This window comes from Ascochyta rabiei, chromosome 12 (genome assembly GCF_004011695.2).
Source record: "Ascochyta rabiei chromosome 12, complete sequence".
NCBI classification, from domain to species: Eukaryota; Fungi; Ascomycota; class Dothideomycetes; order Pleosporales; family Didymellaceae; genus Ascochyta; species Ascochyta rabiei.
Window position 1 is genome coordinate 1,484,085 of NC_082416.1, and position 19,359 is coordinate 1,503,443.

At 54.9% G+C, this 19,359-nt stretch overlaps 7 protein-coding genes across 8 annotated transcripts, besides 4 other annotated features; 4 read left to right on the forward strand and 3 right to left on the reverse strand.

Annotated features, from left to right (window-relative positions):
• Window positions 1–1,294: 1,294 nt before the first annotated feature.
• EKO05_0007561 (3-dehydroquinate dehydratase) lies at window positions 1,295–3,331 on the forward strand (the record flags this gene model as incomplete). Its single annotated transcript, XM_038947152.2, has 1 exon — window positions 1,295–3,331. One exon carries the CDS (start codon window positions 1,295–1,297, stop codon window positions 3,329–3,331), a length of 2,037 nt encoding a protein of 678 aa, XP_038793834.2.
• Window positions 3,332–4,091: 760 nt separating this feature from the next.
• Window positions 4,092–4,105: a tandem repeat.
• Window positions 4,106–4,139: a tandem repeat.
• A 266-nt stretch (window positions 4,140–4,405) lies between these two features.
• Window positions 4,406–7,300, forward strand: EKO05_0007562 (3-dehydroquinate dehydratase; the record flags this gene model as incomplete). Its single annotated transcript, XM_038943227.1, has 7 exons — window positions 4,406–4,540; window positions 4,592–4,658; window positions 4,717–4,975; window positions 5,031–5,195; window positions 5,246–5,424; window positions 5,478–6,528; window positions 6,577–7,300. 7 exons carry the CDS (start codon window positions 4,406–4,408, stop codon window positions 7,298–7,300), a joined length of 2,580 nt encoding a protein of 859 aa, XP_038793833.1.
• Window positions 7,301–8,788: 1,488 nt separating this feature from the next.
• Window positions 8,789–8,817: a tandem repeat.
• A 22-nt stretch (window positions 8,818–8,839) lies between these two features.
• Window positions 8,840–8,906: a tandem repeat.
• A 512-nt stretch (window positions 8,907–9,418) lies between these two features.
• Window positions 9,419–11,175, reverse strand: EKO05_0007563 (Glutathione-disulfide reductase; the record flags this gene model as incomplete). Its single annotated transcript, XM_038943290.2, has 2 exons — window positions 9,419–9,463; window positions 9,643–11,175. The coding sequence occupies 2 exons, from the start codon at window positions 11,173–11,175 to the stop codon at window positions 9,419–9,421; spliced, it is 1,578 nt and encodes a 525-aa protein (XP_038793832.2).
• A 572-nt stretch (window positions 11,176–11,747) lies between these two features.
• Window positions 11,748–12,236, forward strand: EKO05_0007564 (uncharacterized protein; the record flags this gene model as incomplete). Of its 2 annotated transcripts, XM_038943330.1 has the most annotated exons (2): window positions 11,748–11,864; window positions 11,916–12,236. In XM_038943330.1, 2 exons carry the CDS (start codon window positions 11,748–11,750, stop codon window positions 12,234–12,236), a joined length of 438 nt encoding a protein of 145 aa, XP_038793831.1. The 2 variants fall into 2 exon arrangements, with proteins under 2 accessions (XP_038793831.1, XP_059493057.1); XM_059637074.1 differs by having other exon boundaries at window positions 11,748–12,236.
• Window positions 12,237–13,260: 1,024 nt separating this feature from the next.
• Window positions 13,261–14,711, forward strand: EKO05_0007565 (uncharacterized protein; the record flags this gene model as incomplete). The annotated part of the gene is made up of 8 exons (XM_038943263.1): window positions 13,261–13,434; window positions 13,490–13,524; window positions 13,571–13,644; window positions 13,713–13,931; window positions 13,981–14,166; window positions 14,213–14,358; window positions 14,411–14,522; window positions 14,575–14,711. The coding sequence occupies 8 exons, from the start codon at window positions 13,261–13,263 to the stop codon at window positions 14,709–14,711; spliced, it is 1,083 nt and encodes a 360-aa protein (XP_038793830.1).
• Window positions 14,712–16,073: 1,362 nt separating this feature from the next.
• Window positions 16,074–17,238, reverse strand: EKO05_0007566 (uncharacterized protein; the record flags this gene model as incomplete). Its single annotated transcript, XM_038943417.2, has 3 exons — window positions 16,074–16,495; window positions 16,549–16,727; window positions 17,006–17,238. 3 exons carry the CDS (start codon window positions 17,236–17,238, stop codon window positions 16,074–16,076), a joined length of 834 nt encoding a protein of 277 aa, XP_038793828.2.
• Window positions 17,239–18,132: 894 nt separating this feature from the next.
• Window positions 18,133–19,149, reverse strand: EKO05_0007567 (uncharacterized protein; the record flags this gene model as incomplete). The annotated part of the gene is made up of 2 exons (XM_038943320.1): window positions 18,133–18,656; window positions 18,705–19,149. 2 exons carry the CDS (start codon window positions 19,147–19,149, stop codon window positions 18,133–18,135), a joined length of 969 nt encoding a protein of 322 aa, XP_038793827.1.
• Window positions 19,150–19,359: the final 210 nt, after the last annotated feature.

A 19,359-nucleotide genomic window follows, 5' to 3' on the forward strand; every position in this document is an offset into this window, starting at 1 on the left:
GATAAATCTGAGCAGACCTGTTGAAGCTCCCAAGCATTCCAAGACTATGACGGAAATTCTTGTCTTGCATGACTGAATGCAACATCTGCGCAGCCTCGATTGCAGAGTCTGGTCATGAGACTGGAGTTGCGACTGGCAGATGAAGCCGTGATCGTGATCGTGATCTGGCTCATTGCCGATGTATGGCGATCAAGTTCAATTGCCGCGGCTCATTGCATTATCCATAGCCCGAATTTTGCTTAAGACGGCCCGATATAGCTGGTTTTGCTATGTGAATTTACTGTTTGTAAGGAGAAAAAGAGGAGCTGAGCGCATCTGACCGGTAATGTCGTCACTTCTGAAGCCGGGATGATGTTTCAGGGCCGACCGGAGTGAAGCAACCCAAGCAAGCCTTCAAGCTCTTCCAAGACGTTGAAGATTGTGAAGTCACCCTACTCGAGGCATTGTGAGCAGTCTCAGGCGAGCGGCACTCTTGGAGATGCAGCCCTCATCAATGTATGGCGTTCGCCGAGCTCGTAGCTGCTGCGTCCCGCGTCTTTATCAGAGTCTCGAACTCAAGGACGTTGTTCAGAGGATGCCTGAGGCCCGGGACAGCTGAAGATGTCACTCTACGACACATACCAAGCCCCATTCTCCACCAATCCCCGCACTTTCGTCGCATGCCGCTACGGCTAGCCGTCAGCAATCTATCGATGCGTCTGGATGGAGCAGATGGTAATGGCGAATCGCCGACCTATGATTGGTGCAACAATTCTCACCTTGGCGGCCGATTACAAACCGACGGATAAATCCAAGGCGCAGCAGTCGGCGGACGTGACACGGTTCCCGCCCTGGTCCGCATGCGCTCAACTCCCCCAGAAGATGTGATTCTAGCGGCCAACTAACGGCATATTCACCGTCCAGCCATAGGACGGGTTTAGAGGGAGACATACGCGCGGGTTGTACGGAAGCTTGGTGCTTCCACTCGGGCTGGATGTGTGCTATCTCTCCATCAATCTTCAGACGCACGGCGATCAATCTTCACCTTGTTTATATCGCAGCATACGCGTAGACCTGCAGCCACCCTCTGTTTGAGAGGCCTGCTTCTTCCATACACTGCCCCACCAGCCGGGTTCTTCGTCGACGACACGGAGACATGGTAGAGGCGGCCGTTGGGACTTGTCAGTTGTATACCGCCCGTCGCATTCTCGCCGAAATCCAACACCGCGTCAACGGCTTCAACACCTACGGCTAACACGACACACTTCGAGTAGCGCGCGACACTCAGCGCTCACCCCAGGCCTAGATGGCGACCATGGTGCAGGCTGAGAGCGTAGTCACGACGCACCTCAAGACTTCAGAGGTCACCATCGACGTTCAGGAGGTCCCCAGCGCCACCAAGCCGTCGCTGCTGATCCTCCACAACGAAGGAGAGGAGGATATTGTTGGCATCTTCGCAGACGTACTGGGCCAGAAGTGGGAGTCCACCGCCTCCATCGACGCTGTAAAGGCAGGGCCGAAGGAAACGGTGTATGGACTGAAGGACGGACTCGCTGGAGCGCAACTGGAGGGCTGGGACCGTTCAAGACTGTTGATCAACACACACCGTGTGGACGGAGGACATGTCCTGGACGAGGCTCTCACCGATCGCTGCGACTACGAATACCTATACACGCGCACACCGTTCTTTCGCCGCGACGTCTCGCGCTATCTGTCTTTGATCTTGGGGCAGATTGCACCCCATCGAGACCTGGCGAAGAAGGCGCGCACGACACTGATCTCTACGACCTTCCCCGACGTACACGCCGCGCTGCCAAACCTCGATATTCTGTCCGTTGGCGCAGATGCCATAGAGATCCGCGTGGATCTGCTGGAGGAACCACTGGCAGGTGGGGGCGTCAGCAAGGTACCCAGCCTGAAATACGTTGGAGAGCAGGTCATGATTCTGCGCCAGCGCACAGAACTGCCCATCATCTACACAACAAGATGCACTAACGAGAACGGCCGATTCCCCATGGACGATCCCAACCTCTTCTACAGATATTTGGCGCGCGCGATACAATGGGGTTGCGAGTATATTGATGTGGAACTGTGGTTGCCAGAGGAGATTAGGCGGAGGTTGGCAGAGAACAAGGGCTGCAGCAAAATCATCTCTGCGTTTCACGACTTCTCGGGCACGTTTCAGTGGACAGCGCCGGAGACACAAAGGCTCTTTGAACGAGGAGCGGTGTACGGAGACATCGTCAAGATGTACGCGCTAGTAAATTCCATGCAGGAAAATTACGAGCTTGAGTACTTCCGGTCGACCATCCAGACAAAGTACCCCCACCCACCCTTCTCTGGACTGAACATGGGCCCTACTGGGCAGCTGTCGCGTACCATGAACAAGATCTTCACTCCGATAACACACCCGTTGCTGCCAATGATTGCAGCGCCTGGCCAACTAAGCGCCGCGGAAATCAATGCAGCACTGCACACCATGGGCCAGGTACCGAAACAAGACATCTATGGCATCGGCAGCGTCCGATCCACCTCGCAAGCCATGTTCTTCGAGAAGTGCTTCAACGAGCTTAGCCTGCCGCATTCCTTCATGTTTGCGCCAAGAGCGCCAAAGGCCTCGATCGAGCACATAGTTCGACGTCCTAATTTTGGAGGAGCCTACATCAATCCTCCCTTGGCTGCATCTTCGGCTGCGTATCTACCCTCGCTGTCCAATGCTGCGCGGGCCATTGGACAGGTTGACACGGTGCTGGTCCGCCCCGGTACTAGCAGCCCATCCTTCATCGGCGACAATGCGAGGTGGAAGGGCATTCGCGCGACACTGACCCGCGACTTTGTGCCGTCAGCATATAGCGGTGCAGCCGCACTGCTCCTCGCTAGCAACGAGGCTGACGCATCGGCATCCATCTTCGCATTGAAGAGTCTTGGAATAGGGCCTATCTATACGATAGGATTCCGATCAAGCGGGCCGTTGTCGACCGATGTGCAGCCGGTACGGTCCGTAGAGGACGTGAAACGGCTAGAGCAGCCGTTTGTCATCATCTCGGCTCTTCCGGCCGAAAAGTCGCTGCTCGTGGTTCCTTTGTTGAAGCACTACAGGGTGGATGGGCGTAATGGCAGCACGGGCGGGCATGGCAGCGCAGGAGGGAAGCCTGCAGGCAAGGTGTTCGTCGACTTGGCCAGTGGGCCCCGTAGAGCTGACCCACTGGCGATTGCAACGTCGGCAGGATGGACTGCATACGGGATTAGTGACGTCTCGGCGTGGACCACGGTCGAAACGCTCAGGCAGCTTGTTGGGCAGAACGTGTGCTACGATTTCGTACGTTTAGCATCTGGGAGGGGTCTCTTTTAGAGTCGCGCAATGAAGACACGTTTTATACAAAGTAGGCTGTGCAGCGACTACGTGAGCAACGTGAGCCTAGCAGGGCGGAGCAAGGTGCGCAATGCACATAGTATGTAGTAGGCAGGGCGGAGCAAGGTTTACATAGTAGGGCGGCATCGCCCACCATGCTGCACCATGCACGCCAGCCCGTTCACCGCCAACCATGACCGCCACTTGCGGGCCATGCCAGGAGTCAAGATCAGGGAGAGCTCCACGTGGGCGCCGTGCACCGGGGCATCGCACGCTGCATCAACCAGCTGCTGGTAGCTGCGCAGGTTCTGGATTCGCTCGCTTGCCATTCTACCCCGGATTCAAAAGTGTTCGCGCTGTTCGTGCTCCGGCGCCAAAGGATGACGCTATGCCGTGCGCAGGACACTGCGTGAGACGCATGCAATCTAACACCCAGATTGCTGCCGTGTGCCAGGGCTGCAACCGGGGCATGGTAGGCTGCAGTGGAAGGATGAATGAATCAGTGCGCGACTGGCCACTAGCCGGCCTCCTCCCCCGGCCATGCCCTCATGATGCACGCAGTTTTGCTGCCCTCTCCGCACTTGGCTCCTGCGGCCTTGACTGCTTGGATGCCTCATCGCCGCGGGCATGCCGGCAGCGTCCAGCATGCCGTACTTGGCGTGTTGGCCCAACGGTCGTCGGAGATAGCCCGAGATCAGCCATCACGCACCATCACGCGGTGTCTCAGTCCCTGTGTCAGTCCCGAGTCCCTCCAGCCGTTCTGCCTGGCACGGCCTGGCAACTGGCCGGCAGCTGGCTGGCAGCTGGCTGGCACTACGCGGCCTGTTTTGCGACTCAAGCACGCGAACTCGTTCCAGTCAGGGCGCTCGCTCCCGCAGATGCTCACCAAGCCTTGCCGTCCGTGAGCCCCCCTGCGCGTCCCCACTGCCAGAGGCCTTAATTAGGTAGAGCTCTTGCAGCGGGTGCTGTGCATGCTCGTTGCCGTGAGCTTTCTTCTTCCCAACGACCTGTCCGCCTTCACACGGTTGCTGGCCGCCAGATCATGCTTTTTGGTTCTCCTTCGCCAGCGTCATCATGTCTACCGAGGTCTCGCAGTCACTGGCCGCCGCAATGTCGAGACCTCAGATCGGTATCGACCGCCTGCCCGCCCGCCGCGTCTCGAATGAGCCGCGAGAGGCCATGAACTGCAAGAGCTGTCGCAAGCGAAAGGTAGTGTCGCGCTTTCGCATGCCGGCGACGCTGCTGACAGGCTGACTACAGATCAAGTGCAACCGTACACGGCCAACCTGTGAAGCCTGTCAAGTGTTTGCTGTTCCGTGCGTCTACGGTATGCTCTGCTCCACTTGCCGAGGCGTGCTTGTACTCATGGCCTAACACCCCGCCAGACGCAGTGCCCAAGAAGAGAGGGCCCAAAACCGATGTTCTCGAGGCTCTCTTGAAGCGTGTCGACGGCCTGGAAAAGCGCCTTCACTCGGAGGGAAAGAGCGATGAGCTCGTCGAGGAGCTCTCGTCAGCCATTCACGACGCCGCCGAGGACTCCAAGGCTACCAAAGCCTCGCCGAACACACGACCGGCTGTCCAAGTAGCTGCAAGCCATGGCAACGCAAATCTCGCAAACCAGTCCATGTCGCCGAGTGAGCCAAGGTGCGGCCTGCATCTGCCCTGTTCTGTCATGCTCCCACATGCTAACGGCTAGTAGCGTACAAACACCAACCCTCTCACCAGATCTCCTTCTCGACACCTACTTCGCCAGAATACACGGAAAGCCCTACCACGTCCTGGACGAGGCGACAACACGGCAGAGGTTACAAGCCAACCAATTGCCTCCCTATCTAGCCTACGCCATCTACGCCGTGAGCGCAAGGTATGCAAACTCACACCGAACACAACGCATTCTGCATCTAACCCACTCAGATATGCACCTCATTTTGGCGGCTACAATGCCGCAGTCCGCATTGGCTCAGAGTACTCTAGAAGAGCACGGATGGAGCTTGAAATTGATGAGCCCTCAATCGAAGCTCTGCAGACGTTGATGCTACTTGCACAGGCAAGTTTCCAACTAGGAAAAGGCAAAAAGACCTACATGCTGCTCAGTACGATCCACATCTACTCCCGAGGACGATCAGACAGCTAACGCCAGGTTTAGATGCTGCGACAAGCATGGCATTTGCCCTTGATCTCCACCGCGAACTGCCACAGGGCATGAAGGTCACACCCGCTGAACGAGAAGGCCGACGACGGCTATTCTGGTCCTGCTACCTCATGGATCGATTCGCAGCTACCGGCTCCAAGCGACCCTCTCTGGTATCCGACGAATCGATTGTACTACGCCTACCGAGTTGGCAGCTGCACCCCGGCGCAATGCTGTTAGAAGGCGACTACTTCCCCAACGGACAAAACCTGCAATATATGGGTGGCTCTGGAAAGGGAGGACAAGGCAGCATGGGCATGCTCATTGGAATAGCAAGAATCCTGGGAATAACCAACCGCTACCTTGCGGCCGGAGGTGTCAAGGGTGACTCGCACTTTCCGTGGCACTCGCTCTCGAACCTCTCCAAGATCCGACAGGAGCTTGACATTTGGGCCTCAGAAACACAAGATACGTTTACCTCGATCGAGGCACTGTTTGGTCAGCCCGACAGCACCATTCTAGTTCTCTCGAAGCTAGTGTATCATCTGATACATTGCCTGATTTACCGACCATTCCTACCGGTTGACCTGGCCGAACTCTCGGGAACCTCACAGCATCAGCCTTGGCAGATTGAGGCAACGAATTTATGCTTCCTACATGCTAATGCGATCGCTGAACTAGTCGAGATTGGGAGAGCCTCCTCTATCATCGATTGGCCAGCTTTCGTGGGCTACTGTGTGTGCACAGCTGGTACCATTCACGTACACGGTGCGCATTATCCTGTTCGAGAAGGCGAGGTGTTCTCTGTGAGCGCAGAGTTCCTCTCTCGTGAGATGCAGCAGCTCTCTGAGCTACGTTTCATCTGGGCTGGCACACAACATCAGCGGGAGACCTTGCAGACAATATACGGATGTCACACCGAGCTCGTCACATCGTTGGCCAGCAATCCAATGCGCTTCTCGCCGGTGTTTCAACTCGAGGACTTTTTCGATAGGTATCCAGGTCAGATTTTTGATGGATCACATGTCACATTTACGGACATCCAGATCGAATCCATCCACGAAAGGTAACCATCAGAAACATCTAATGCGAACCCGAGCTAACCGATCAATAGCCTTGCGACGTACAGCATCGAGCAGCGCAACAACATGTACATGAGTAGCGGCATAGTCGGTAATTCTCACGGTTACCAGCAGCAGCAGCAACCTGCTCGACCACACTATTCCAACAGTCAGCCCAATAAGAGACGTCGAGCTACCATCTCCAAAGCAACACCACAGATACAATCGGCACCGCTGCCGACGCCTACGTCCACCACATATCCTTCAAAGATCAAAACTTCACAACCTTCGGATGCCGGTCTGTCCGACACAACCTCGAATTCAAGCCCCGGCAACACAAGGGTCAATGAACCGACGAACCCTTCCCACCCACCTTTTACACCACCACCGAACAGCAGCGCAATGAGCATGCCAGGCGCTAGTGGTACCGGCAATGGCCAGGGTGGTGGTCTCGCCCTTCCATTCAGCCCGAACTTCTCGTTCTCGCCACTACCACAATTCGCAAGCCTTGCTCCTTCGCCAGTGCCACGCGCAGCGCACCCCAACCCTTCGAACAATGATACCTCAGTATCACATTTCGATCCGATGCTCAGCATGCCGACACCGTACGATCAGCAGCCGACACCTGGCGCTGGTAGCACGTCAGGTGCATCGGTGCATACAGATCCAGATAGCAAGGATCCGTTCCTTAGTCTCCTGGAGCAGCTTGCAGAGAATGAGGTTAGTCGTGGTGGGCCCAGCGAGCTGGACTTCTTTCTGAGTGGGCAGAGTGGGTGACCTCTCCCAACTGCCTGAAGAGGAAATGACCGCCGTGAAAGCGGTACTTCCTACCGACTCCCCGCCGCATCAAATCAGTATCACATTTCATCACCCTCACTTCGTTTCGGTAAATATTATAACAGCTTTGAGAGCAACGATATGCCATTTCCAGGGACATCTACAGGCCAGGACAAAAGAGCAGGTATCGTCTTCAATTTTCAGACAGCAGCGAGGCGCTTAGGGGTTCTGGAAGCTGGTGCATGAATCATCAACACCGCATCATGGGATCACGGACAGGGAAAATAGTCGGGGTGATCACCACGGTCAAACCACATACCACATTGTATTTATATAATGAGAGATTATCATTACCTCGAGCTAGCAAATGAGCCCATACAGAGCAGATCCATGGGTACCCAGAGACAGGGACCTCGGTCGCAGCGCTGACCCACCTGTCCTCACGCCACGCACGTGCGAGATTTCGCTGACGATTGGTGAGTCCCACCTTGTACTGTACCATTTTGTCCCCACTCACACTCCCACCACAACCGGTCCGTAGTGTGGCTACCGGTACGACAGACCAAAAACGGGACTGTTGCCCACCGTGGCATCGCAACCGGGCCGGCCGCGGAAAGGCTCCACACGGCTAGCGCCGACGTCGAAGAGAGTGATGGTCGAAAGGAAACGAGCAGAATCCCTGTTCTGACCATGGTCGGTCGACGACTTGCAGCGAAGAGCGCACGGGCCCTAGATCTGCTCGACCATGCACCCCCGCTAGAACAACAATCCCGGAGGTCGAGTGCGTGCTGACATGCAGGTTACACGAAGCGACCGCGGGACAACTGGGAGCGAAGACGAGCGCGATGGCAAGGGTGATACCGTTCATGCCAGGTTGCGAGATCAAGGGATGTGAGCTTATCGCTGTAGAGCGCAGGAACTGGAAAGGATGGACAGCGTGTGTTCCACCATCACTCTCGACCACCGTGAAGTAGCAGTCAGTGTACGAGAGCGAGCTCTGCACGGACCTGCAGCTACGGTACATCCCCCCCCCCCCTTCGTGCGTCCAGAATCCAGAGCGACCCCAGAGAAAAGTCACTCTCGCAGAGGAAGGCCATTGCCTTCTTTCGCTGGCAAAACATCCCCCCCCCTGCTACCTTTCGCCTGAAGCGCTTTCTCACCCGTAGAGTCCATTGCACGCACATGTCGCAGGAACGATGCTGCACCTCTCCGGAACAAGCTAGGCATGGGTTTTGTCCCTGCGCGCAAGCAACCTCGTGGTGCCGTGGCCGGGTTTGGGGTGTTCGGGCAGTGATCATCAGGGTCCTGGGGAAGTGCTAGTGCGGATGGGACACGGAGGTTGCGAGTCCGGAGAGTTGTGGGGTGGCGAGTGATCGTCTCGGGAGAGTGGTGGGGTGGCGAGTGATCGTCTCGGGAGAGTGGTGGATGGAGTGTAGTGTGTGTAGACAGTAGTATAGTACAACCGTATACCGTGACCGTGAAGGCACAGTGTGTGTGTGTGCGTTGTGTGGTGTTTGGTCATGGATAACGTTCCCTACCTCTTTCTTTCTTTCTTTCTTTCTTTCTTTCTTTCTTTCTTTCTTTCTTTCTTTCTTTCTTTCTTTCTCTCACATGCGCTATCGCGCCAGTAACGGCAACGACGGCCTACCGCAGTGCACGAGGCCACGAGCGTCGAATCCACATGTCGGACGTGCAGGAAGGGCAATATTACGTGCATGCACGGCGAAACAACGGTTGCAAGCGAAGCGCGGGGAAAGCTCGTTCCATGCAGTGCCGGTAATTGCTTTTCGTAGCGTTCATGTCGGTAGACCAAAGGGTTGTAGCTGGGCATGGGAGAGGGGGAGATGACAGGGACTAAGTGGCATTGTAGCACGCACTTGCTTCAGGGGATGGGTACCGGTTTGCATGAAAACGCGGAAGGGTTTGGCAGTGTGGTACACCCAGATACCTCAGTGGCTGCGTGTATCGAGTTGTGGGCTGGGCACTTTGTTTCATCGCTAGGCTCGGGTATCGTGGAAGGTGGTATTTGCATTCATTGATCTATGCAAATTCGTCTTGGGTTGCACGCCTGATCTACCTCTTGCTTGCTAAACAAGCATGGCTTACATGCTAGAGAGCCTAAGTCATAGTGACCAGCTCCTCAGCCGAGACGGGATGGATGGCCTAGAGAGGGAAAAGTTAGCAACTTCTTTACAGTGCGGTACATTCGCCGAGTTCGCTTCCCCGCAGCCAAGGCCTTGTCGCCATGGTGCCAGTAATTGTCATGACATTACCACGCGCCTTACCCGCCAAAGAAGTAGATAGCACGTGGCCACGGGAGGGAAAGGGAGTTATTAACTTACCACACAGTTGTCAAAGTCCTGCTTTGTAGCGCCCATCTTGATCGCCACACCAAAGCCCTGTAGAATCTCGCTGCTGCCCTGGCCAAGAATGTGCAGGCCAACAACCTTCTCCTCCTCGCCAACGCAGACGATCTTGTAGGCTGTGGGCTGCTTCTCCTCGGGCTCCATCATCGCAAAGTACATGGCTGTGAACTCGGTCTTGTATACTTTGACCTCATCACCGTACTTCTCGCGCGCCTCGGGCTCTGTCAAACCAACGGAGCCAATCTCAGGGTGTGCGAAGACAACACTTGGGACATTCTCGTAGACGAGATGCGCGTCCTTCTTGCCGCCGAAGAGGCGGTCTGAGAGACGGCGACCGGCCGCAATGGCGACGGGAGTCAGCTCGTAGCCGCGATCGCAGACGTCGCCGATGGCGTAAATGTTGTCGAGAGAAGTGTTCTGGAAATCGTCGGTTACGATGTGGTTCTTGTCATTGAGCTTGATGTTGAAGTCCTTGATATGCAGGTCCTCGATCTCAGGTTCGCGGCCGGTTGCGAATAGAACAGTCTCGACCTCGACGGTGGACTCCTTCTTAGACTCGGACTCCTGGTAGGTTACGCGCTTCATGCCGTTGCCGATATCCTCCACCTTGGTGATCGACGTGCCCTTGTACAGGTTGATGCCCTGGCGCTCATACTCCTTTGTGACAGCGTCCTGGATCATTGGGTCGAATGTTCGCAGAAGCTTGTCGCCGCGGATGAAGAAGTGTGTCTTGGTGCCCAATGCGTGCAGCATACCCGTCATCTCGACTCCAATGTATCCAGCGCCGCTTGTTGCGATGCTCTTCGGCTGCTGCTCAAGGTCGAAGAAGCCATCGCTGTCGATTGTGAGCTCCTTGCCGGGAATGTCAGGCTTCTTTGGTCGGCCGCCGGTCGCGATGAGGATGTGCTTCGCCTTGACACGCTGGGTGCCTCCGTTCGCTAGCGCAATCTCAACCTCGTTCTTGGCGACGAACTTCGCTCGCCCCCGGATGTGCTTGATCTCGTCCTTGTCGAGGTTCTTCTCGTAGATGCCGTTCAGTCGCTTGACGTAGTTGTCGCGCTTGTTCTTAAAGTAGGGCCAGTCGAACTCTGGCTGCTCCTTGACCTGGAAACCGTATGCCTTCGCGTCTTTGAATGTCTCTGCAATCGCAGCAGCGTTCCATGTAACCTTCTTGGGAACACAGCCGACATTAACGCAGGTACCGCCGTAGCGGCTCGATTCGACGGCGACAACCTTTGCGCCGTGCTTGGCAGCTCGTCGTGCAGAAGCAATACCCCCGCTACCGATGCCGAGGACAAGGTAGTCGGCTTCTTCGGTGTTGTTGACAGGAGCCATGGTGGGTGTTGAGGTGGAGAAGTGGGACGAGAGTTTTGACAGACGCGCAGAAGCCAGTGTGACTTTGGCGGTAGCTTGGAAGTGGGTCCGTGGGAGGAAGCTCGTGGAAGGAGGGGTACTGTGAGAGAGACTCGGTGTATGAGCTCGCAGCGTACAGACGATTGTTCTACGCATTAATGCAGCAAGTGGGGGACCGCCCCCAACTTATAAGATGACGCAAAGACAGCTAAGTCGGATTTGCAATTGATTTTTAGTAAGCCTATTCGCCCGGCGTTCCGAATGCTGATGGCTCTACTGCTTGGTGAGTAATCAGCGAACGGTAGGTCTAGAACCAGAAACGAATGGACAAGTGATGGAGAGATCAGACTCTTCGCTACACAACGCGCTGCGCAACTTGGCTTGAGGTCAACACGTCGGAGACGCGGACTGCGAGCGAACCGAACTTTTCGACATGGCGAAGACGGAGCAGCAAATGTTCGTTGCGGGAGGCGTGCATGCCACTAGGCCGCTTTGGGTAGCTGTTCCTCCACGCACTGACCTCATCATCGACTCTAGCCTTGGAGAGCTTCACGACAGCTCGTATGATCACGCATCAAGCTGCAGAACTTTTACACACACGACGACTGGAGCATTGTGGATAGCGGAAGCATGCTCACCGTTGACTGTTGTATCACCACACATCTTCCATTGACTGCGCAGAACAACCACGCTACACTCCTAGCAACCCATTTGACCACTCCGTCAACATGGGTGGAAGACTATCAACGCCAAAGGGAGCGGATGGCATGAACGAGAGTTCGAAGCCGCACTCGAACAATGCGCCTGCCCGCCTCTCGCGGGGCCGCGGTATCGTTAATGGCAGGGTAAGCACAGTCGAGGATGACATAGACATGCACAACGCTGAGTCCAAACAGACCATTATGGCGCCCTTGGCTGCTCTTACCATGGCTGGACTCCTCTTCGTGTACACAAGAACATCGATACGCGCCGCCAAGTTGAACGCCCAAAAGCATAGGGAAGCAGATGGAGGACAGATTAGCTGGCACAAGGAAAGCTTGAGGCGGCACGGGCAGCTCGAACGTCTGGACAACGACAACAGCACCTTGAAAGAGGCGTTCGTCGGGAGCTTCTCTGGTGGCAAGAAGCGCAAAGATTCCGAGACGGAAGAGAAGCTGCGGACAGACAGGTCCAAAGACGAGGAGGAGCTGCGTAAGCTCATGGGCAAGAAAGATTAACAAGCTGAGTATGTGGCTTGGAGTGTTGGAGCCACGCTGAGAGGCTGCTCCACTTGGCGTTTCTGGTTGGATTTCTCATACATGAGCCGTGCTCTCATGCAGACGAACACCAACCATGTGGTAGCCAAGCAGGACAATGAAGTCGAGCAGCACTACCACGTGCTGTGCATTCGATATGCTGTCCTCACTTCGGTACCAGACTTGGCACCGCAATCAGGCGGAGATGACATGATAGGTACAGGTCCAAAGAGCTGCGAGAACCATGGTTGGGTGCCACATCCGCGGCCGGTAGCTCATGTCATACACGACGGCTTTGTAGCCGACCTCACATCATGCATGGCATTCGTTGAAGCTGCAAGACATCAGCGAAGAACTGTCGCCACGACGTTGATGCGCAAGAGCGTAGCAAGCCGAAGAGAGCGTGCAGCATTCGAAGTGTCATGTATCGTTGCAATGATTCCGCTGCGTTGTGATTTGCTGAAGCTCTGTAGACGTGGTGTGGGTTCGAGCTTCACATGCACATCGCTGAAACCCCGCATTCCCCAACCCAAGTTGTGGCAGTCGATGCTCGACCACCAAGCCCGACGTCGCCATGCATGTACGGCTGCAACTGTGACTGCAGGCCCTGGTTCGCGATTCAGCAGCAGCGGGTGAAATGCGCGTTTTGTTGCATGAGCACCTTGAAGCGTCCGGTCAAGAGAGCTTAGTTGGGTAGATCACGGCGCTGTGGCCAATAGCAATAATTTAGAGCGTTTCGTGGATGCAGGATGCACAAAGTAGAGAGCTCGACCCCACCACAGCATCATCGTGCTCCCTCAGCTCAGTACGCAGCGCAGCCAAACCTCAGCCATTGTCGCCCAACCACCCTCGCACCCAGACATTTGCACCTTCTGCCGCCGTCGCGCGCACCCTGTCGCCCATCAGCCGGACCTCACCGCGGTCTTGATGGAGCTTGGGGGGGTACTGGCCCAGTCGCGATTGCCGTAGGAAGACACCGCGTCTTCCACAGCTAGCGATAGCCAGTATGCCCGAGCGGGAGGAGACAGGACAGCAGCTCAGCACCATCTCTGGCCCGCCGAGAGACCTCACCGACGTGTCGCGAGCTGTCCTGCGCAGCGAGCAGGCGAAACGATGGACCAAGAGATATAGGACTGAGGTCGCAGCGAGCTCCAGCAGCCTGCTGTCCACGGTCGTTGCAGTATGCGCGCTTGCCTAGGACACACCCTTGAGAGTCTGCAACTAACAAGCACCAGTATCCCCTCGATTCTGTGAAGACACGCCTCCAAGCGTACGTGCGCGTCGTAGAACCACACGAGCACCGCTGACCTCAACAGCTACAAGTTCAACTCATTCAGCGACTGCGTACGCCACACATACCAAACCGAGGGCCTGCATGGATTCTGGCGAGGTATGGCGTTCCAGAGCACTACAGCGACTTTGTTTGGGCGCCCAGCTAACCAACGTTGTTCCTGGCAGGCGTTTGGTCTCCCCTGGCCAGCATCACCCTCGTTCGAACGGTGTCTTTCTCCATCTACCAGCGCTCCAAATACACAATCGATGACTGGATTTATCAAGCTACCGGAAGCTCGCCACTCGTCACAGCGAATACCAGCGGTGCATGGCCAACCTTTTCGACCATCGCCTGTTTTGGCATGGCAGGAGCGACCGCTGGCGCTACAATCACAGCGATCGCTTGTAAGCTATACAACACTGACAGGCTGCTGTAGCACTGACGGGCAAACAGGTCCTTTCGAGTTGACGAAGCTGAGCGCCCAGATCTCGGTGCTGATGGCTGACCGCAATGATGGCTGCAAACAAAACGATGCGATAAGGAAGAGCTATCAGAACCTTGGGACATGGAAGACAGCTCAGAACTTGGTCAGACACCGTGGGTGGTCAGGCTTGTATTCTGGGTTCCATCTACACCTGCGTAAGTGCAACAGTGACCAAGCTTGACAAAAGCTGACACGAAGCAGTACGAGACTCGATCGGTACGGGTATTTACTTCGTCACGTATGAAAGCGTGAAACAGATCCTGGCAAATGCACGAGGCACTTCACCCACACATCCTCTGGCCGTGGTGATAGCTGGAGGGCTGTGTGGTCTCGTCAGTTGGGCTTGTGTAGGTTTTATTTCGGCCTCGGATAGGGTTAGAATCGCTGACCATGGAATAGATATTTCCAATCGACACTGCGAAGAGTATCTACCAGCGCAACTGTCTAGTAGGAGGCAAAGACAAGCAAACGAGGCCCAAGATTCAATTCCTTAACCCGCGAATGTATCGAGGTACGTCCCAAGCTTGAGCACCACCTCTTTGGATTTGACTGACTCTTTGCAGGCCTCGGTGTCTCAATGTCTCGCTCATGCGTAGTCAACGCCATTTTCTTCACTGCATTTGAGTTCACCAAGAAACGTATCAACCAAATGGACGTCGACGAGGAGCTTCTCCGCAGGCACGACGAAGGCGTTGACTGATCTAGCATCATCTACCTTGATTTGTGATTTCAGCTGTACATGCATAGGGTTTGGAGTAGGCGTATGAACATAGGAGCACTCGAGGGTTATATGGGCACCACACATGGTATGTAAGGTAGTATTGACTGAGTATTTATTTACGGCATGAGGTAGAATACGGTGCACAATGATATTCGATCGACACTTCTTTTGTCTCGCCGTTCGTTCCTTTCATCCATGTTATTCCCGCCCGTTCGTATTGTCCTGACTCTAGGATTAGGTCGTCTGAGACATGTACACATCGTGAACCGTCCTTTGCCTCAGCACCCGCTACGTCGTTTTCGCTTGTTGCATTCATCGAAACGTGCTACCTGGCACTTCTCCCCTCTGTTGTCGTTTGGGCCATGTCCGTGGTAATCGCAGCGATTTAGGCGTTTCTTCCAGCCATGCTGCAACCGCATACACCTCAGCGCAACTCCGAGCAGAAAGTTATGTGGGAGCTGCGACCGAAGCTTCAGTTCTCCGTTCTCCTCGAGCTCTCCTTCCAAAGGTAGCAGTGGCTGTCGATCAAAGCTTGAAGGACGAGGCTGTTGAACGGCAGATGATCAAACGCATAGATAGATGATCGTGGCACACCAGCGAATTTGTAGATCGAGAACGAAACTGTCAATCAGAGCGTTCTCCGCTGCCCGGAGGAACCCAGTGGCCATGAAGCGGTCGCCGAACTCGCACGCCTTGACTCTGGTCGAATCAAACCTGATTTCGAGACGGCCGTCCTTGGGGTACCCTTGCGTGTGAAGCCACTCGAGGAATATCTCTACTAGAACAAAAGTGAGTAAACACGCTTATTTGCGAATGTGGGTCGAGCTGATAGGTGTCGCAGTCCACTTCATCCAGCTCGATTGCGCGCTGCTGCCTCTTTCCATGAGCCAGTCAGTGCCCTCTTGAAGTATTCAGAGTGCTCCAGGAGTAGACGTGGGTGGACGAAGCACTCCATTCGGTCTGGTCCGATGTCGATCTTGACTACGTCGTCGCGCATCAGCATGCTGTGCGGAGGGTTGGGTTGGTTCTGTTGCTTGCGGTGGTGTGGTACTGACCCGTAGCGTAGTGTTAAGTCCTCAATTGTCGCTGTAGCGGCGGTCGAGGCTGGAGCTGCCATTCTGGTGTTTGGACGGGGTGTGTGAGTGAGAATGAATGGAGGGGTGGATTTGGTGGAGATGTGAGGTTTGTGCTCGATGAAGGTGAGGTGAACGCGTATCTTGCACGTTCCCATTTTCGTTTGCTATACAATCTGCAGAGCTCTTCTCGGTTATTCCAGATCCGTTCGTAATGTAAGAGCTCCTGATCTTATGCATCCTCGCCTTTTGCGGCTCTCTCTCTCTTTTAGCGTTTGTCCCAAAAGAATGGTACATTGGTTCCAAACTCGCCGAAGCGTACCATGACACGGACCAAAAAGTCGGTTGGGAGTCTCTTACGTTCATCGATCTCTTGACCCTCGCCAATTTCTGATTCCCAATGCGCACACTGGACTTTCACCAACAGCTGCAGGAGGTCATCTTCTTCAGGCAGATGAGCGTAGGCGTAGATGATGGTATCGTAGAACGGGACGTGCTGAATGAACCCATCAAACAGTTTCTGGCTCATATCGTGCTTGAACCCTTGGGCCTGGAAGCGGTCTCCGAAGACGTAAGCTTGAACGTAAGCCATTGTGGTCTGTCTGCCATCAGGTCCATCGTCTTCCGGACGCCAGTGCTGATCTAACTCAGGCAGTCGCTTTGTATGCAACCAATCCACAAAGACATCAACTAAACTCATCAGCTTTCTTTCTCCAGTCACCACAAAGGTACCATCAACCTACAGGTGTAGCTCTCAACGTCCTCAATCCTGACAACACGATCCTCGGCCTCCTTCCAAGGGCCCATGAGCGCCTTCTTAAAGTATTCAGAGTGTTTGACCAAGAGCGCTTTGTACACTTTGTACACCTTGTACTGGGGTTCGAGGATAACTGTCACCATTGTGCCTTCCCGCGCTGCGGTGCTGGTGGTCTTGTCAGTCATGTCTGCGCGCTGAAGTGGAGTATAGTGCGAACCTTGGGCGAGGTGTATGTGCATCCATTATGTGCTGAGATTGCTGTAGGGAGCGAGTGTGGTGCCGAGTGGATGTCTGGCACACTGCGGCTGGTATTGTGAGCGTGTTGAGGAGGTCAGTGCACGGTAGAGGTGAAAGCAAACGTGTAGCACATATTTCGGTGGGGTAATCTTGAAGCTTCGGTTTTTATCTACGTAGGCAGAAGGTCCTGCAGTAAACAAGCGTACCCGTTCAGAGACGCCATAGTAGTCTCCCATGGTAGGTCTATCTCTTCATCCAAGTCACTGTTCAAGTCACCGTCCGTGTCCATGTCTTCGTTTATGTCCGAGCCACCGTAGTCTCTCACCTCTATCATCAAGTCTGGTTGTTCATCGTCACCTTGCTCACCGGCCAGCTGGTAGTTCCCAGCATCGAGCGGCTCCTGATCATGCTTTGGTACAAGATCGCTGTATCTTAACATGACGCGGACCAAGAACTCGCGCGGGAGCTGCTTGCTTCTTCGACTTCCTGAGGAGAGTCGGATGCTTATCCCAAGTTCTCCTTTAAAGTATTTCGAGTGCTCCAGAAGTAGCTTCCTGTGTACCCTGTACTCGGTGCAGCCAGCTTCAATATTGATGGTTACAAGCTCGCCATCTCGGACCACAGAGCTGCAGATTCGGTTAGTGGAGCGTGTTTTAGCCAGGCTGTATAGTGAATACCTTGGACATAACACTTGAGAGCTCATGAGAAGTGGCTATGTAGATATGCATCAGTGTGTAGTGTGGTTTGGAGATAGCTAGATCTTAATGTTGAAGAAGATAAGGCCTGTAGATAGCACAAGGAAGGTGAAGGTAAGAAGATAGGTTTCGCCTGACTTAAATTTTGTCTTTGCGTTCTTGACCGTTGTCGTTGTCAGATCTGAGAGAGCACCGTGACCTGGTCAAGACTGAAGGCGAGGGAAGGTGCAGGAGAAAACGTTGGAATCTAAAAGCTCTTCAGGAGCGAAGTGATAGTGAAGGTGGGGATCTCCATGACGTGTTTGGGTGCACCTGTTGACGAGGTGAAGGGAAGGGTTGCATCCATATCTGACCGCACTGGCAGAAGACACAGACACAGCTTCAGGATGTGCGGGACCAAGAGGGAGAGGGTTTGAGTGTAGTTGTGAATGACTGCATTATGTAACGATGCATTCAGATCTACGTTTCGAGAGATATCTACACAAACCAAAGAGCCGCAAAGGGCCCGTTTCCGTCAAAGCCAACGCCGCGCTTGCTCAAACAAACTCAGAAACAATGAAATTCAGCGCTTAGGACTCGAATGACTATGTTGGGGCATTCAGCAAGAGCAAAGACTCAGACCGTGCTTGGTGAGGCAACTAGCGACGCGTCCAGAACTTGACGCCGCTTGCTGGACGGGCGGCTTTGGGCTCGGTCTCCGCAACGACAGGGTCGGTCACGCCTCTTGCGCCACCGTCCATGGAGTAGGCCTTCTCATTGCCCCTCTTGCGTCCGGTCTGGACGTCTCGTCGACTGGCGCAGCAGCAGCACAGCCCCATCTGCACCAACCAGGCCAAGATGGTCATAGCACTCGCAACCCACATGAAGGCGAACATGGTCGTGCCAACCTTGGCGGTGATGTTGAGTTCTGCCACGCCACCAATAGTGTTGCGGAAGATGATGAACATGGCGGTGCCGAGGACGGAGGCGACGGTGACGAAGAGGGCGTTGAGGAAGGCGAGCATGGCGACGGGAAGGGCCAGCCAGCGCGTGAAGACGGAGATGGGCATCACGAAGATGAGGACGAAGGAGAGAACGGTGCCGGTCACGAAGAGGCCGAACATCCAGTTCGAGACGAGCCTAATCAAGTCGAGGATGTTGTTGATGTCGGCGGGCAGGTTGACTAGCACATGTTAGTTGCGGTGTGGAGAACAGGGTTCAGGGCACTTACTCGACGCTCCGGCGAGCAGCTCGTTACGCAGAATCTCAACCGGATTGAACCAATACAGCGTCTCAGGCTTGGAACAGAAGGTCACGCCCTCGCCCTTGTAGCCCTCGCAGAAGTTCCATAGGCCGACCTGGTAGAAATCGTGCAGACCCAGCGTTTGGGCGACGGTGTTGATCAGGGCATAGTTGGGCACTGATGACGGGACAATGTCGCTGAGGTCGATCCGGATGAAGTACCAGTCGCGGAGGGAGTGCTTGTTGTATGTGCCGCTGATGTCCAGAAGAATGAGGAAGATGCCAGCGACAAACAGGAAGAAGGATGTGAGGAGGGCCCAGGTCTTGCGTGTCCGCGTTGCGCGCTTCAGCTGCGGTTTAGTGAGTTCCGGGTGGTCCTGCTCGACCGCTGTTGCAGCAGAGTTCTCCGACCGGCGGCGATCGAAGAGCGGCATGGTGGCTCCGCGTGATATTCAGCAACTGACGACGATGGTAGCAAGACCAGCAATGGCGGGCAGTGAGGAGACGAGCAGAGACGGTTGTTGAGAAACGAAATCGGGGTCCTGAATCCAGAATCTGGGGGCCCCTAACCTCATACGCGCGGTCGTTGAGGCGGTCGCAGTTTTTATGGAGATGCAACTTAGGCCAACAAGCTATGACGTGGG